At 43.7% G+C, this 18,574-nt stretch overlaps 1 protein-coding gene across 2 annotated transcripts in view; it reads right to left on the minus strand.

Moving 5' to 3' along the window:
• Positions 1–12,531, minus strand: part of ARHGAP25 (Rho GTPase activating protein 25) — an 86,477-nt gene extending 73,946 nt beyond the window's left edge. For both annotated transcript variants that reach the window (XM_044918574.1, XM_021699086.2), the window contains exon 1: positions 12,421–12,531. In XM_044918574.1, the coding sequence (XP_044774509.1) occupies positions 12,421–12,481 (61 nt within the window). In that variant the 5' untranslated portion in view covers positions 12,482–12,531. The remainder of the gene's footprint in view (positions 1–12,420) is intronic.
• Between the last annotated feature and the right edge of the window lie 6,043 nt (positions 12,532–18,574).

An 18,574-nucleotide genomic window follows, 5' to 3' on the forward strand; every position in this document is an offset into this window, starting at 1 on the left:
TTTCATCTTCTTATATCCTGAGCCTAGTAAAGTGCCCAGCATATAGTAGGCGTCCAATAAATATGTGTCAAGCAGAATAGAAGGAAAATGAACAAAGTGGTGAATTTCACAGAACAGGAGGGACTAATCCACTTGGGCAATTCAGGAAGGCTTCCAGGAGGCGATGGGTGGTGGCCATGGTGATGGCAGTGGGGGAACTAGAGTCAAAAAGAAAATCCAGAAAGTAGAATGGCAAACCTAGGGGGCAGGTATAGAGATCCCACAGGACAGGGATTTTTGTGTGTGTGATTCTGGAAGGACTTACCCTGCCATATGGCTGACAGGCGAGGCTCCCAATCCTTCCAGAGAAAGTATGAGCAAGAATAAAAAAAAATTTCATAAAAGCAGGTAGAGGAAGCTAGTATAGCAGATGCACGTAGGCTGAAGAAAGAATTTGGAAGGACTTCCTCCGACCATGGGCACTGAAAGAAAAGGACAAGTCAAGGTTTAAAGAAATGTTCCTATTATTTCATTTTTACCCTAAACTGTGTGACCTCACCGAAATTCAGTTCGATAGATATACAGAGCACCTCTCACAATGTTCTCAAAATACCTTATTTTCTCAGACTGAGCACTAAGAGCAGGGTGACTTTCCTGGTTTTCATAATGAGAATCTCAGCTCAGAAACCACCGAGTTCCAGGCAAATCAGGACAGCTGGTCACCCTAGCTGAGGGGGAGAATTCAGAACGGCTCACAAGGAGGTCAGTGCCGAATGAAGAGAAGGCAGGTCAGTGGCAGGACACAGCACAAAGGGCCTTGGACGAGAAGGTGACAACTATACTCTGTCTCTGTTATCATCACAACTCTAGGTGGTGTGCATGGTGAGATTTTTCACCCACCAGCAAAATGGGTTTCTGAGTTCTTAGCACACAGGATACAATGCAGAAGGATATCAGAGGGGAAGGAATACACTCACAAAAACCCTTGAGTTACAACAGCAGAATTGAGGCCAAGGGAAAATGGGAGTCTCACTTTGAAGGGCCTGCTGTTTCCTCGTAATTATATCTAAAAATAATGATCTAAAAATGAATAGTAGGCACAAGAGTAAGATTCTTACAGTAAACCTGAAAAACTGGCCTGTTGTGCCTGTAAGCCCCATGTAAGTGATCACCAACATTGAACGCGGACTCCAGTGAGGCCCAAACAAACAACTTACAACCTCACTTCGGTGGCCAGAGGTACATGTGACAGAGGGAGAGGTTAGCAGCTCAGGAGGAAGTGGTTCCTCAGTAATGGGGGAGGGTCTTCCAGGCCGTGCACAGCCCAGAGTCACTCTTCTCCTCCCCAAAGTAAGGAAAGTCTGAGGAACTTCTCCTCTCACAACGCAGGGACGGCGACATTTCTCCCACAGGCATTCTGCAGGGAACTTAGCACAAGTTCCCCATTAGGCTTTCTGGAAAGTTATAACTCAGGTACTTTACTGATTTAGGAAAGAAATGGTAAAAGAAAGAAAGAAGGAAGGAAGGAAAGAAAGAAAGAAGAAAGAAAGAAAGAAAGAAAAAGGAAGAAAGAAAGAAAAAGAGAGGAAGAGAAAGAGAAAGGAAGAAAGGCAAAAAGAGAGGCACCTGGGTGGCTTTCAGCTTAGGTTGTGATCCCAGGGGTCCTGGGATCGAGTCCCGTGTCAGGATCCACACTCAGCTTGGAGTCTGCTTGACATTCTCTCTCTCCCTCTGCCCCTCCCCCCACTCACACACTCTCTCTCTCTAAAATAAATAAATAAAATCTTTAAAAAAACAACAACAAAAAAGAAAAGCAAGGAGAAAGAAAACGGAAAAAAGAAGCCATATAAACGCAAGGAAGGACTGCACAAAGATTGGAGATAAAAGGAGTAAGAAACAAGAGATGGACAGTCAGCAACAGTGCAGCTTGGTTGCTGTGGGACAGGGACCGACACTGGGCAGGAAAGTGGATCAGCAGATGTTACAAAGACCATTTGTCTAAAGAAAAGACAGAAGAACTTAACTGGACCAAGACAAACAAAACGCTAGCACCGCTGGCCGGGACTTTCAGCGCTGACTTGATAGAAGGAGTTGATACCGTATCTACAGTGTCGTCATGCCCATGCAGTGATGATGACAAGTGATAGTTATGCAGCACACACCAATGCTTGCTATTATGCTAAGGGTTTTACAAAGATCATGTCCTTTAATCCTCACAATAACCGTATTGGTTAGCCCTATGATTGTGCCCATTTTACAGATGAAGAAACTGAGGATCCAAGTCCCACAGCTAGCGATTAGTGATGGTGGGATCAAATTTAGGCAGTCTGACTCCAAAGCTAGCTTTCAAACTACTGTACCACATCTACAGCTGGCTCCTTTTAAAATATTAAAAGAATTCTACTTAGCCTTAAAATCTTTATACCGTAGCACTTCCTCTTTCACTTTGAAATTCCCAAACCAACAAGGAAGCACACGAATGGTTCAGAAGCCACAGGCCAGGGTCCAGCAGTAGAGAATCACCAGCCCCATCTGGAACTAAGGTCCGTGTGCTCACATTTGGGGGGTGGGCGGGTAGCATAAGGAGGAAGCAAGGAAGTGAAGCAGCTGTGACCTGAGTCAGTCACAGTCCTGGTGACTGACACCTCACAGCTTACGGAGAAAATGTGGTGGCACCAACATTTGAAAACACTTTTTTCCAGAAAGATGGAGGTGTGAGTGAGCGTGTGTTATCAGCATGAGGAGCACAACATTGAGAAGGCTCCCTGAAAAGGACCTATCATGTCGAAGTCAGCAAATAAACGTTTTATGAATGAATGACGGAAGTGACCAGCCCCAATGTACTGAGGATACCATCATTTCATAAAACTCCAGGGAAAGAATATAAGCGGTCATAGAATTGCATTTGCATTTATAAACTAAAAAAACCCTCATTCTCAGCTTTGGCATTCTTTGGACACCATTGTTTAAAAAAATTGTCATGCCCAGTTGCTACTAATAAGTAGGAAACCTAGCCACAGCAAATCTGAGGAATTGTGTGCTAATATATTGCCTATAATTACCCCCCCTTCCTCAAAGACTTAATTGGCTTTTCATATTCAAAGAGAAAACTCATTTGCAATGAACACATAAAGTTATATCACAGACAAAGGAAATATACATGTGTGAAGTGAATAGGTAAAAGTTGTGATCGAGCTTCAACTTAGCTCTGAGCTTCCTGGCAGCCAAGACAAAAAGAGAAACACAATAACTTGCACAACTGTGCAGAAAGGAGAAAGTGCACCAGTCCCTCCAAGGAGACAAAGTATTTCCAAGCGCTGAATTCTCAGTGAGTTTTCTCACACAGAGTTTCACATAGGTGGCAATGGCATTGTCCATTCCTTGTTCTCATTTTATGACACAAATCAGGGGCAAATTTCATGAAGTCATTACTTGCAGTAAAGATAAAAACCAAGCGTACAATGTGGAAGCATAACTCAGTGAGCCCATTCTGTGAGGATGCAAAGGTCGTGTAGTCCAAGTACAGTGTCTAGTTTGATCTGAGTTGGAAATGAGATTATCTACAGAGAAAGGAAAGAGGTGTTTGCTGATCACCTAAACATGGGCTATGTGTGCGAAATATTTTTTTCCTCTCAACACATGTATTATTATCCTATTTGATAACTAAGCAATTTGTCCTGGGATTCACTAAAAATTAGCAGAAGGGTCTTAAACACATGAATTCTTTTCTCTACCACACACCCTCTTACCCGCCTACACTCCTATCAAGAAAAGCCAATGAGCAATTCGTCCCTTAGACAATTTTTACAGGCAATTCGAGTTTGTTCTCTCCAGGGAGGGCCTAGAGCACTGGTTTTGCATATTTCAGAGTAAGACAAATTTCTGTGGTTCAAAAACCATAAGTTGGTGGAGTTGACGCATATAGGCAAGTTCAGGAACGTTCATGGAGCTCACCTCAGAGGAAGTCCACAGTCTCTAATCTATAAGCCTCTCTGTTTAAGCAGCTTGAGAAAGGATTCTTTTACTCTATTTCCAGTAACTGGAAGACTTAGAGTCTCCGAGAGGGCAAGATGTCAACGCTGTAACCAAAGCATGGGTAGGAATTGGGAGAAAGGGAGCCCTGACTACGGAGGGCTCCAGGCAGATGAGAAAGAGCAGGGAGCTGAGAAAGGTCAGATGTGGCTGAGGTCTGGAGTATGACTGTGTGTTTGCCTCGGGAAGCAGGGATGGCAGGGTCAAGTGGGCAGGTGAGCAGGGCCAGATCCTAAGGACTTTGAGTTTAATCCCTTCACCAGGAGGAGCTATACAAAATTACAAAGCTTTTTTCTTCTCCAAAGAAACAGAAACTAAGTACAGGAAAGCCAGCCTGAGAAAGATGCCAAGGCTGGGACTCACTAAAGAAAGCACATGTCTATATCCTAAAGAAAAGAATGGCAGAGATGGGGGAGGTGGCTGGACCAGAATTCCTCTTCATAGGCACCCTCCACCCTCCCCTGGCTATTCTCAACACAGGACTTGTCTTATAATTGTCTCCTTGTCTGTGCCCCACTAGCCTGTAAGCCCTGCAGGAGCAGAGAGCAAGACTATCTTTATATTTGGCTACCAGACCTATGGGTAAAATTATTTTTTTGTAAAGTGATATTTGGTTTTTTAGAAAACGATCAAAGGAAAAATTTCAAGGAGAAACATGGTGACAAGTAAAGCATAAAACAAGAAATGTAAATTATTGTCTCTTTTTGTAACTTCCATATCTCAGTTCCTGTCTGGGAACTCTACAAAATTTACATACCATCCCCTGGAAGGAATCCCTCGATTGGCCTGTGCCTCCCCATGGATGTCCCCTGGTGTTGCCCCCGGTTCCTCAGCCTTGCCAGTGGGCCTTAATCGCTGTGGCCACAGCCGGGGCTGCACGTCAGCTCTTCACACACTCCCTTCTCTTGCATCCAGTTAGCCAACCGCGGGCTGCTTCATGAGAGGCTATACTTTTTTCCCTTCAAGCATCTTGTGTGTGAAGGGTCATCAGCAGCAGCTTATTCTTCTCAATCATTCCCAGGATCTTTCCAAAACCCCAAAGCGTGCATTCCTTACCCAAAGGACCACACTCCAGCTCTGAAGTGGACAGGCCAAGTCTCTACATGGTTCCCCACTAGACAGTCTGTGCAGATACTTTATAAATGGTGAGCCAAAGACAGCGGTAGTACCGTAACTAGAAGACACTTGGCTGTGTATACCATGTGAGGACCATGGGGTATCTCACTCGGGACCCGTTTTCCGAGATACACTCACCAGGCCACTGAGCTCACCTCTGTCCATCCAAGTATACTTTGGTTCCCAGTCTAACACAAAGTCCAGAATCTAAATCGACCTTGCCTGGCCTCTGCAGGGAGGATTTTGTCAATGAGTGAACAGAAAACAAGATTTTGACTCCCTGTTACCACTCGAGTTGCCCCTCACTCCGCTGCTGTTTAGAATAGCATCAGTCTCTCTTCCCCAAATGGCCAGGAGGCTCTCAGCCTGGGCAGCAAGAGATATGCAACTTGTGGAAAGAATTTAATTGATGCCTAAAGATAAGTCGATGACAACACAGGGTAGGCATTTTTACTCAAACAAGGAATAAACCAGGGCACCTGGGTGTCTCAGTCAGTTAAGCATCTGCCTTCGGCTCAGGTCATGATCCCAGGGTGCTGGGATCAAGCCCCGTGTCAAGCTCCGCCCTCAGCGGGGAGCCTGCTTCTCGCTCTCCCTCTGCCTCTCCCTCTGCTTGAGCTCTCTCTGTCTTTCTCTCAAATAAATAATAATATCATTTAATGATATTAACAAATAAATAAAATCATTTAAAAATAAAAGGAAGAAAGCAAAGTTGAATGCCAAATGGACCAGCTCACCATGGGCTTCATGGTCTTGGAATTCCCAACCTGGGGAACCAGCATTTTTGTGTTCATATAAAATGAGAAATATGCTCAAATGGGGAGGCCTGGTGACTTTGGGGCCATGTAGCTCTTCCAAGAAAACCTTCCATCCTGGGTCTAGAGGTGCAGAAAGTCTACAGATAATCAGCTGTGGGTCCTGGCTTGTTCCAACCTCTGCAGTCAGATGAAGGTTTTGCAGCTGGCTGCAGATCACCAAAGGGCATGTGTTGCCTGTAATATCTTATGCCAACATGCTTAACCAAGCACTTTGGAATTGTTTTAGCTTTAGGTATTTTTTTTTTAAGATTTTATTTATTTATTCGACAGGGAGAGTGAGTGAGCAAGAGAGCACAAGTAGGGGCAGAAGGAGAGGGAGAAGCAGACTCCCCTGCTAAGCACGGAGCCCGACTCAGGGCTCAATCCCAGGACCCTGGGATCATGACCTGAGCCTAAGGCAGACATTGAATTGACTGGCCCACCCAGGCGCCCCTAGTTTTAAGTATTTTTAATAACATAATACTTGTTCATCAAAGGAAGCCTGGAAAACATTCATAAAATAATAATACAATCCCTATCAAAATACCAACAGCATTTTTCACAGAACAAGAACAAAGAATCCTAAAATTTGTTCGGAACCACAAAAGTCCCTGAATAGCCAAAGCAGTCTTGAAAAAGAAAAAAAGTCAGAGGCATCATAATTCCAGACTTCAAGTTATATTACAAAGCTGTAATAATCAAAACAGTATGGTACTGGCACAAAAATAGACACACAGATCAGTGGAACAGAATAGAAATTCCAGAAATAAACCCACAATTATATGGCCAATTAATCTTTGACAAGCAGGAAAGAATATCCAATGAGAAATAGTCTCTTCAACAGATGGCTTTAGAAACAGGACAGTCATATGCAAAAGAATAAAATTGGACCACCTTCTTACACCATACACAAAAATAAATTTAAAATGGATTAAACACCTAAATGTGAGACCTGAAACCATAAAAATCCTAGAAGAGAACACAGGCAGTAACCTCTTTGACATCAGCCATAGCAACTTCTTTCTAGATAGGTCTCCTGAGGCAAGGGAAACAAAAGCAAAAATAAACTATTGGAACTTCGTCAAAATAAAAATCTGCACAGCGAAGGAAACAATCAGCAAAAACTAAAAGGCAACCTACAGAATGGGAGAAGACATTTACAAATGACATATCTAAAAAAGGGTTAGGATCCAAAATATATAAAGAACTTATAAAACTCAACACCCAAAAAACAAATAATCCAATTTAAAAATGGGCAAAATACACGAACAGACAATTTTCTGAAGAAGACATACAGATGGCCAACAGACACATAAAAAGATGCTCAACATCCCTCATCATCAGGAAAATGCAAATCAAAACTACAATGAGATATCACCTCACACCTGTCAGAATGGCTAACATCAACAACAGAAGAAACAACAGGTGTTAGCAAGAATGTGGAAAAAGGCGAACCCTCTTGCACTGTTGGTGGGAATGCAAACTGGTAGAGCCACTCTGGAAAACAGTATGGAGATGCCTCAAAAAGTTAAAAATAGAACTACCCTATGATCCAGTAATCACACTTCTGGGTGTATATATACATATATATATATATATATATATATATATATATATATATACAATGGAATATTATTCAGCCATAGAACAGAATGAAACCTCAGCATTTGCAACAACATGGATGGAGGTAAAATGTCTAACACTAAGTGAAATAAGTCAGTCAGAGAAGAAAATATATGATGTCACTCATACGTTTAAGTTAAGAAACAAAACAAACAAGCAAAGGGAAAAAATAAGAGAGAAATAGATACAAATCAAGAAACAGACTTAACGATAGCGAACTAACTGATGGTTACCAGAGGGGAGGAGGGTGGGGGGAATGGGTGAAATAGGTGGGGGGGATTAAGGAGTACACTAATAATAATAATAATAATTAATAATAATTATGCATATATGTGTGGGTATAACTCACCCATAAATCCTTCACCCATAGTTAACTACTGTTAACAAATTGTGTACATCCTTCCAGATTTTTGAGGGTTTATGCACATGTTCATTTCTTTGTTCATTTTACTTAAATAACAAAATAAACTCTCATGTACCTAACACTATAGTTAGGCACCTTTGAAGCTTCCCAAATGCATTTCTCTTGTTTTCCCTCTAGAAGTAACCATCACCCTGAGTTTTATATTAGTCAGCTCCTTGCTGTTCCTTACAGTGCAGCTGTGAACAGATAAGAGTTTTTAACCTTAATATAATGACTCCCATTCTGCTCTTCTGTGCCTTTCCTTTTCCGCCGAAGTTTAAGTTTTTGCTATTCAATCTCATTTCACTACGTAACTATAATTTCTTTTTGGTCTTATGCTGCATTCTATTTAATGAGAATACTACAGTTTCTTTTTCCACCTGTTGCTGATGGGCATTTGGCTTGCTCCCTGTCCCCTGTTATTATGAGCAATGCTACTCTGGAAACTCCGTGTCTCTTCTGATTCCCATGCACAGGAGCTTCTCCAGAGGGACCGGCTCCGCAGTGAAATGGCTGCTTCGGAGGGTTGGTGCATCATCAATTTCACTAAGTTGTTTTTCAAAAATGGTTGTGTCTTCGGTGTACGAGACAGTTCCTTTTGGTCCATGTCCTCAAGAACACATGGTATTGTCAAACTTTCATTTTAGCCAGTTTGGTGGGTGACAACGAGTTTGTCATGCTTTTAATTTACATTTCCTGATTATTGCAATTAAGCATATTTCCATATGTTTACTGGTGGTATCATTCCCCTTCTGTAAAATTCCTATTCATGTTTATTTCCTTTTATCATTTTTATTGACTCATAGGACTGCTTTATATATGAATTCTATCTCTGTGTATCTGTGCATCTATTGATGCATCTATTTATCTAAAACTATATTTTCAAATCTGACTTCTTTTAACAAGAATAATAACCTTCGTTGCATAAAACCTTAGGTTTTATTAATTGGGTCTAGTTAATGAGAGTCTTAAGGAACAAACGTTTTCATTCCCTCTACTGTGATTTTCTAAAGAGCCAAACTAGACAAAGTATATCAGACAAATAACGATTTATCAAACAGAAAACAAAAATCAAGTAGGAAAAAGAAGCCCCACCATTGTCATTATACCCTTTACTCCTTGGGAGACTAGAATAATGAAATTTTCTTTCTCAATTGTTTCTGATTTCAACATTAAATTTCAGAGAGGAAAAGAAACGTTAAAACACCATGTCCACAGTTCCTCTCATTATGAGTCTCAGAGTCCATATGCTCTCTAAGGTCTGCTTCCCATTTGGACTTGGGGGAACTGAGAACCAAATCAGATGGACCCGAGACTGAAGGCAATACGGGTGGTCCTGAAATTTACAGGTAATCTTCCCACTAAATGCTCCCAACCCACGGGGTAGAAGGGGGCATTCTCTGGACAGTCAATGCCCTCTGCACGCTGGGTGCCAGATGTGCCAGATTCCCCCGGACTGTGTGCAAGAGAAGATGCTGTGCCCTGGAACCTGCCCTCTGAAGCTTATGATTCAGTGAGGACGAATATGTGGAAAAGGAGATTTGACTAACAGCATGAAAGCAGTGGAAGGCTGTCATGGTTTTCATTGTTGAACTAAATGGAAGATGATAAAGGATCAAAGAAATGCACGCTTTGGGCTCCACCTAAAGTCAAATCTGTTTGCTCTCCATTCCCCTTTGCTCCAGGGTGGTCCACTAGGATCACCAGGCAGATGCAGGCTGGCCTGGTCACATTCCCCCAGGACTGTTGGGCCCATGCTGGCGGTCTCCGGGTCAGCCCTGCCAGCCAGTCGCCATGCTCCCCCCTCCCCCACCCTCAGCTCTCTGAGTTGGAAGTACAATGGGGGATCCCCTCCCCCACTCTCACAGACTTTCACTTTCACTCCAGCCCAGTCTCCTCACTCACAAGATTTAGGGGAAATTGGAAACACAGCTGGCAAAAAGAAATAGCTAGGATCCCCTCCTGGGTCACATAATGTGTCAGAGCCTTGCTAGTTCCCTAAGTTCCACCCTAGGCTACTGCTCATCCCCCTGAAGTTATAGCTTACCAAGAGTCTCTTGAAAATTGACCCAGGCAGTGAATCATGAGGTAATACTTGGGTTCCACTCTTTGGGATGATCATCTACTCCAGTGGTTCTCAGCTAGGGCAGATGTCTCTCCCTGGACATCTGACAATGTCTGGAGACATTTTGGGCTGTCATAACTGGTGGTAGTAGGAGAGTGCTACCGTCGTCTAATGGGTAGAGGCCAAGGATGTTGCTAACATCCTCTAATGCACGGGAGAGTCCCCATCACTAAGAATTATCCAGCCCCAAATATTAATAGAGAAACCCTGATCTACTCCTCACTACACAGGCTGGTCCTTGACTTCCCTGACATGACTCCCAGTTCCACACGTCTTCTTAAATAGCTGTGGGATTCTTTGCTATATGGTTAAGCCAGTTCTTACAGTCCCAGCTGGACACAGGATGCTGGAGAGTGGACCAGTGGTCCTGTGGCTGAGTCAGTGACTCTCTCTCCTAGGAGAACTCACCTTGTGATCTGAATTCTCATCAGTGTGACACTCATGAAAGATACTCTGGCAGCATCCAATCTCTTGGGGTGATAAACTTGTAAATGACATGGATAGTGAGAAGGGCTTCTTTATATTTCATGATGTAATTATTATTTTTTCATTAAATAATACTAAACTATATCATCCACTTATAGTCAATCATTCATTTAGTCAACAAATGTTTATTGTGTGCCCACTAGGACCAGACACTGTGCTCTATGCCAAATGAATGGTAGCTCTTCGAGTCCACTAACTTAGACCATAGCCCCTACAGCAGGACTTCTTCATCGGATGGGATGGAGGGAGGGGTGCTTGTTAAATTGCAGGCACATGAGCCCCCGTCCAGATATTCTGATTTCCAATTCAGGAAAATGCCCCGGAACCTGCATTTTTAGCAAGTACTTGAGGTGACTCTCACATAGGTTATCCACGGGACCATGATTTAATAAACATTGATAAAATCATGAAATTTACCCAACCTAACCCCAGGTCTGAGAACATGCAGACCTGAGCTGTAATGTGGTCATTTCCTATATCCCTAGGGGGGAAAAATCATTTATCCATTTAATCAATTAATCATTTAATCATTAATCTCATGTTTCCTATTTTTAAAGAGGAGAGTAAGACCTGTTCAAACACAGATGGTGAGAGGGTAGAATGAGCCCGTGTAGATAGAAGCAGGACACTTAAAAAGGAACAAAACCATAGCAGTTTTACTTCTAAAAACTAATTTTTATGACATATAATAAAATGAGCATTTGCCAAGTACACTGGTATCAACAGTAATTGGGAGAAAAAACTCTTGCTTATGTAAGAGGTATGCACACTACCTATTCTCGGAACTAACCTCAGAATGCAGTGATTCCTAGCTTGATTAGGGACCACAAATCCTCCCTGGACACCAAGATTAATGGCTTCTCTGATTACTCTCGATTTTTTTTTTTCAAATCTCTTCTCAGACCTACATCATTAACTCTTCATTGTGTGGCTTTGCTTATTTTAGGAATTATTTTAGGAACACATTAACCCCCAGTAGAAGACCACGTCTAAACCTTGTTCCAAGCAAAACTTTTCCAAGCCATGAGAAACACCCCCCCCACTTATCTAATGTCAAGGAAGTTAGCTCACTGTGCAGGTGTGAGTGTAAAACACAGGGAAATCACTTTCAGCCCAACTGCTCTCCCCCAAATTACTGTGATCGATTAATAATAGAAGAAACCCATATAAAGAAACTTATGATGACAGTTATATAGCAGATTAAAATCAATGTGTCACTACTATCATTAATAAGAAGAGCTTTGGATTCAAGGCCAGAATATCTCAGAAAACATTCTATCATCCCTTAATTAACTTATAATGCATTTCTCTTGAACAACTTCACTAAGAATTCCCTCCCATTCTGTCCCTTTAACTAAAAGTGTCTCTATTATACCTTCAACTGTCTCTACGTTCCTGCCTGGTCCTCATTGTTTACTTTTTGCTCCTTCTGCCTCACAGACCCCTTGAGTTTCTTCACAGATCAAGCACTTCAAAAAGACTCTACTCTCTGTGCTCCTATGAAAAACCTCTCAAATTATGGACAAGTGTCCAAACAGGAGGGAAATTATCCTTTCATGAAAAAGAGAGAAAAACTCTCAGATTTGTGTGTGATCTGTAGCTTTAGCCCATCCGAAGTACCCCATCGTGGCCTCACACTAGCGAGCTCCATTCCAACACCACCTCCAAACAGAAAAGAATCCCCTCTCAGGGTCTGGGAACTTTGAGCCAACATATCAACTTGAATGCAAATTTTCCCCAAACTCAGATTTGCTGAGAGATCTATTTTTAAGTAGACAAAGCTCCCTGCAGACCAACATGCAAATGGTGGGTGCTCAAGTATAAGAAGCCCAAGGGCAACAAAAAGACATTGACCATACCTATTTTCCCAGTCTCCACTTTCAGGTTGAAATCCCAGTTTCTCGGCAACTTCAGGGACATTTTGCTCCCGCTTCGGGTGAGTAGCTGCTGAAGCGACAGGTCTGCCTCGATTCCCGCCCTTCTCGCTTTTTCGCTCTTTCCCTCTAGGTTTTGTGTGTGTGTTCCCCTTTATGATTTCTTCACAAGCAATCTTGGGTTTGAGGTTGATTTGCCAGCATGTGTCCTCCTTTCTTTCAGAAGAAAGGTCCATCCATCTGTATGTCACTGGGGGATGGCACCCAAATCCCCCCAAGGCCTCCAACTGTCCCACGGGGGCTGCTACTTCCTGAAGTGTGCACCTTGCTTTTTCTTGCTTTCAGTTTTACCAGAAATATCCAAGTTGATAACTTCACTCTGCGTCATGAGAAGCAGAGCTCCTGTTCGAAAGAATCTCAGGCCTCACTGAGGCGAGGTCGTGATAAACAACTGCGTCTTGGCTTTTTTTTTTTTTTTTTTTTTTTAACTGTCTGCTTCCTTGCATTTGAGGAAGTGGGTGGTTGTTCGGTATAGATGATGCATTATGAGCCCTCTTTCTTGAGAAAACCGTTTCTGGAAATGCTCATATAAGTAGAATAAGTGCTCTCATGATATAAGGCTATAGCTTTGATCAAAAGAAAAAGAAATACAAAATTCCAAGAGTCCCACCATATACCTCTAAGCCTTCCTCCCAACTGAATGGATCAAGCATCCAAAAATGGTCAGTAAGACAACCTGCATCACCCCCCCTCCCCAAAGTTTCCTTCTTTTAAATTCTCTCTGCTAGTAGGACCAAATAGTAAGTTCTCCACCAGCTCGGGATAAAGCCTCATGTGGGGAGGGCTCTGATGCTCTTAGCTACTAAGTTAGCTTTAGCTGGGTAGACCCACTCACATGATATAATGGTTCTTTGGCATTGTGTACAGGGTACAGGATTAGGAATCAGACTGACATGGGTTCAAAATGCAGATCTTCCTCTTCCTTAGCTCTGCAGCTTTTCACAAACAACTGAATCTCTCTGGGCCTTGATGTCCTCAAGCAGTAAAATGAGGTCGATAATAACCATGACCGCAGGGACTTATGAAGGCATCTAGTGCAGAGCTTGGCACACGGTGGCTGTACCACAAATGTTAATTCAACCTTTATTTCATTTAGTTCAGCTCTGGGTCAGCCTAATCTAATGATTAAGTATTTGAGTCCAGAGCCAGATGTCCTGTGTTCAAATCCTGGTTCCATCACTTTCTTGCTGTGTGACTTTGGACAAGTTTCTTGGCCACTCTGTGTTTCCATTTCCTCATCTGTAAATGAGGCAAATAATAGGCCCTACTTCATATGACTGTTGTGAGGCTTTATTAGATAGTAGGTAAAAGGGCTCACAAGAGGCACTGCTCACCAGCATGCGAGCTACACGTCCTTGGTCCATTCATTCTTCAACCCTTCTGGATGACTCTGTCATACTTTCTTCTTCGCCTCATATATGCTCATTCTCTGTTGATGACCTGACTTCCTGTTTTATTGAGAAAAGTTGGTACAACTGGAAGAGGATGTCTGCAAGCTCCCACCACTGCATCTGACTAAGTCCTACATGTAAGCCCACACACTCAAACTTCTAGTTACAGTGGATGAACCACATCACTCCTCCATCTTTTTTTCAATCATTTTTTAAAGATTTTAATTAATTAATTAATTAATTAATTAATTAGAGAGCATGAGCAGGGAGAGAGGCAGGGGGAGAGAGAGAGAATCCCAAGCAGCCTCCACTCTGAGTGCAGAGCCTGTCATAGGGCTTGATCTCAAGACCCTGGGATCATGACCTCAGCCAAAACCAAGAGTCAGACAAACTGAGCCACCCAAGTGCCCCTACCACTCCTCCATCTGAATCAATTCCTTCTCTCTCTTAGATTGTTCCCGTTAGCATTCAAGCTTGTTTTTAAAAAAAATCTCTAAATTCCACTTCCTCCTCCTGCTACAGTCCCATTTCTTTTCTTCATTTTGGAGCAGCACTTTGTTAAGAATTGTCTACACTTGCAAATGCTTGTGCTATTATTCTCTCCTGAAACTGTTCTGTTGATGTTTCTGCCCTCAGGATTTGATGGAATATATTCTTCTCAAGGACATCGACAGCATCCCTGTCACTAAATCACTTTCAATTCTGCATGTCAACTCAGTGCCCTACCAGCAGCTTTGGACACACCGATCACTCTGTCCAACTCTGAGCTCTCTCTCCGCTTGGCTCCCAGGATCCCTCACTGGCCTGCTCATCTGCCTGCCTTTTCCAGCCACTCCATCTCTGTTTCCTTGCTGGTGCCTTCTCATCTCTCTGACTGCTACAAATTGGAGGACTTCTTTTCCATCCATACCCACACTTTGGTGAGCTCGTTTACCTCAAGGCTTTAAATGCCATGCATCTGCTGATCGTGCCAGCGGAGACCTTTAGCCCAGACCACCCCCAAGCCCCCAATCATACACATCTCTGCTTAGATATCTCACTACCATCTGAAAGTAATCATGTCCAAAACCTCTGTTCAGGGGACCAAGCTGAAGGAACAATGGTGACCTGAGGCATATTCTCACTGCGAATGAAAGGAGCGTAAGGGGGAAGAACCACATACGCATACTTCATGTCTCTGCTTGCATCATGTCTGCTCACATTGCAGTGGCCAACACACATCACGTGGCCAAGTCCAAAGGCAGGGAGGCAAGAAGTACACACAGTCCTGAGGTGGTGGGGGAGGGGAGAAGGGAGTGGTTATTTGCTGATCAAGACTCCAATCCATCACACGAACCCAGTTCACTTAGCTACCTTCCAACTTCCCCAGGGGTGCTGGGTTCCTTTGAAGCTGACACATCCTACCAGAGACTTTGGAGCCCCAACTCTGCATTACTACCAAACACCAACGCTCTTTTTTCTATCTTGGCTTGGAGGGGAGGGGCAGTGGATAACCATCCTGAGCCCCAGCCCAGCAGCATCTCCACAGGGAATTGACACCATCCAGAGTTCCAGTCCTGGGAGCTTTAACTCTGGAACTCTGAAAATATCTTGAAGGTAGCACTTAGAAACATACAGAGAACTTCCTTTGCTCTTTAGGGTAGGTTCCTGTAAGTCTTGGAAAAACTCATGACCGATGCGGAAGTTGGGTGTGACTTGGAAAGACAATCAGATGAAAAGCACCCCTGGAAAGGCCCAACCCAGCAGGCTTCCCTCTGAGGAGCCCACTCTGGGTCAGCCAGCTGCTGGGCAGGGTTAGAGAGCAGCTGTCTGTGGCGGGGCTTCTCCCCTTCTTCCTGACCTTCAGGGAATGAAGAACTGGATGTCCTGTCTGGCCCCAAAGTTTAAATCAGCATCTGCAGTAGCAAAAACAAAAGCAAAACCCCGTTCATCTATTTGCTTACTGAATATTAACCATTTCTTGAGTAAGGACTTCATTTTTGCTAGACTTTGGAGGAATGTCCATGAACAAGCAGACTTTGTTTCTGCTTTCATGTTTCTGCTCTCAACGGTTCATTGAGAAGAAGAGTTAAATACAGCATGAGAAAGGTTATGTTGGGTGAAGTGTAGGAAGCTTTGGGAGTTTACATCTGAGGTGCCTAATAGGGATCTGGGGAGTGAAGGAAGGCTTCCTGGGGAAAATGTCATTTACATTAAGGCTTGATGAATGACTTAGGGAGGCAAGGGGGTTGGGAAAGCCTTCCAGACAAAACAAAGGGCATGCAAGAAGCACAGAGGTAGGAAAGAACTCATCAGGTTGCTCCGGGAAAGGATGAAAGTGGTAGGAGGGAGGAGAGATGGAGAGATGGCTGGATTGGGGATGGACCCCTGGTAAGCCTCCTAAAGAGTTTTGACTTTACCCTGGAGGAAAGAGAAACCACGTATACATTATTACTGGGGTTGGGATGAGGGGCTGTGGCACACGGCCAGGTGAGAGCCAGGGAGAGAGAAAGAGGTCAGCAGCAGTGTGCAGGCAAAGAAGGGAAAACGAGGCAAGAACCATTCTGGTGGTGGGATTGACTGCCCAGGGGAATTTCTGTGGGAAGAAAACAGATGTGCCTGGTCCTGGCTCCAGTCCCTGGAGGTGGATGGAACTCCCACCACAAAGTCAGAGAGTGCACCAAAAGAGTGAGGGTCTTTGAGGAGGTTGCTAAGGACTAGCAACTAGCGGGGAGTCAGTTGCCAGAGGGAGAAGCCGCTGGGCTCAGTTTGGGGCATGTTGCATTCAGAGACCTGTAGGACCCTGGAGCACAGCTGCCCTGAGCCTAGAGCTCAGCAAACACATTCATTCATTCGTTCACTCTTCCACTCCATAAACATTTATCCAGGACTGGGCTGGATTCTGAGTAAACAAGGATGATTAAGATCCTGGCCTAATCCCCAAATGACTCAATGAAAGAGAGAAGTATAAACATAATGGCAGTGCTGTTCGAGGTATAAAAAGAGTGCACACACAGGGTAGGGTGACAGCAGGAAACGGTGGGCTCGGCTTGGGTGGCCAGGGACGGCTTCCCAGGAGAGGGGACTCAGGGGAGAGCAGCCAGGCGCGAAGCAAGGCAGGCAAGCAGGCGGAGGACTCCTGGGCAGATGAAACAGCAGATGGCTGCTGAAACACAGACTCATTCTCAGGGAAGTCCCGGGGTTGGTGCACCAGGCTAAGGCCAGAGGGGGAGCCAGGCGGAGGGGGCCAGGCCTGCTGGACCCACGCCTGATGCGCGGGCTGAGGGGTTGGACTCCGCTCTGAGGTGATGGTCTTTGGAGAGCTTTTTTAAACATCCCTTTTATTGTAGTTTTTACCATTACAGTAGTCCCTGCATGATCTTCAGAGAAGATTTCAATGAGCATAAAGAACACAAAAATTGGGACGCCTGGGTGGCTCAGTCAGTTAAGCGTCTGCCTTCAGCTCAGGTCATGATCCCAGGGTCTTGGGATCGAGCCCCATATTGGGCTCCCTGCTCAGCGGGGAGTCTGCTTCTCCCTCTGCCTGCTGCTCCCCCTGCTTGTGCTCACTCTCTCTCTCTGACAAATAAATAAATAAAATATTTTTTAAAAAAGAACTAAAAAATCACTGTTAACCATTTAACGTGTCAGGAGAATTTTCGCATTTCGATCTCCATCACTCTTTTTCTATTTGTGTGTATATGTATTTTAATTTTAAAAATTAGTGTGTATGCTGTTTTATAAGCTGTTATCTTCCCTTGACAAAAACGAAACAAAGCAAAACGCATAGTTACCTTATTAAGCGTTTTCCCAAAACATCATTCATGGCCTCATAGTCTGTAATTACGTAGTGAGAGCATAATTTATTCAACAAATTTCGGTATCACTGAGCGTGTGAGATGTATACAAGTTTTCCTAATATTCTTGTAGCTAAATGTCTGGGGAAATCCATTCCCTCCCCAAAACCCCTCCACCCCTAGGTGGGTTCTTCAAGGTGGAAATGCTGGGAAAGCGCATGAGAAAATGTTAAGACTTGATATGTCTAAACTGTCCTCCAGAAGGTTCTACTTGAATCCCTCAGGGGCGAGTTCCCTCCTGGCCTCACTAAGTGCTGGCATTTTTATTTCAAAAGCAAACCAAACCAAACCACTGCCAACTCTTGAAGCAAAAAATCCCTCACTAAATAGTGCAACGCAAGTTATTTTTGGATGTGCTTATGGGCCATTTGTAGGGGTCAGATACATCTAGGTGTCTGTGTGTCTGAATGATTTTGCAAGGAACCAGCAGATGGGGGGCGGGGGAGTCTTCAATCTTCATTTGTGACTTTCAGGCTCCTGGCTCCAGTATCTCCTTCGGAACTTCTGGTTATCTGCATGCTAGCCCTCCACTTTGTTGCCTCCTTGCCTTTCATTTTGTCACCTGGATTACTAATCCTCTGCATTTTGAGACAATTTGTACTTCATCTCACTGGTTTTGTTTTTTTAATAACCTTAGTGAAATGTGATTTACATAACATACGGTTCACACATCTGTAGTGTACAATTCAGTGATTTTTAGTATATTCACAGGCTTGTGCAACCATGACCACAATCCATTTTAGAACATTTTTATCACTCTCCCCCCCGCCAAGAAACCCCATACCCATGAGCAGCCCCTTCCCATTCGCCGCAACTCAGCCCCTGGGCAAACACTGATCTATTTTCTGTTTC

The sequence above is a fragment of the Neomonachus schauinslandi genome, chromosome 10 (assembly GCF_002201575.2).
Source record: "Neomonachus schauinslandi chromosome 10, ASM220157v2, whole genome shotgun sequence".
Taxonomy (NCBI): Eukaryota; Metazoa; Chordata; class Mammalia; order Carnivora; family Phocidae; genus Neomonachus; species Neomonachus schauinslandi.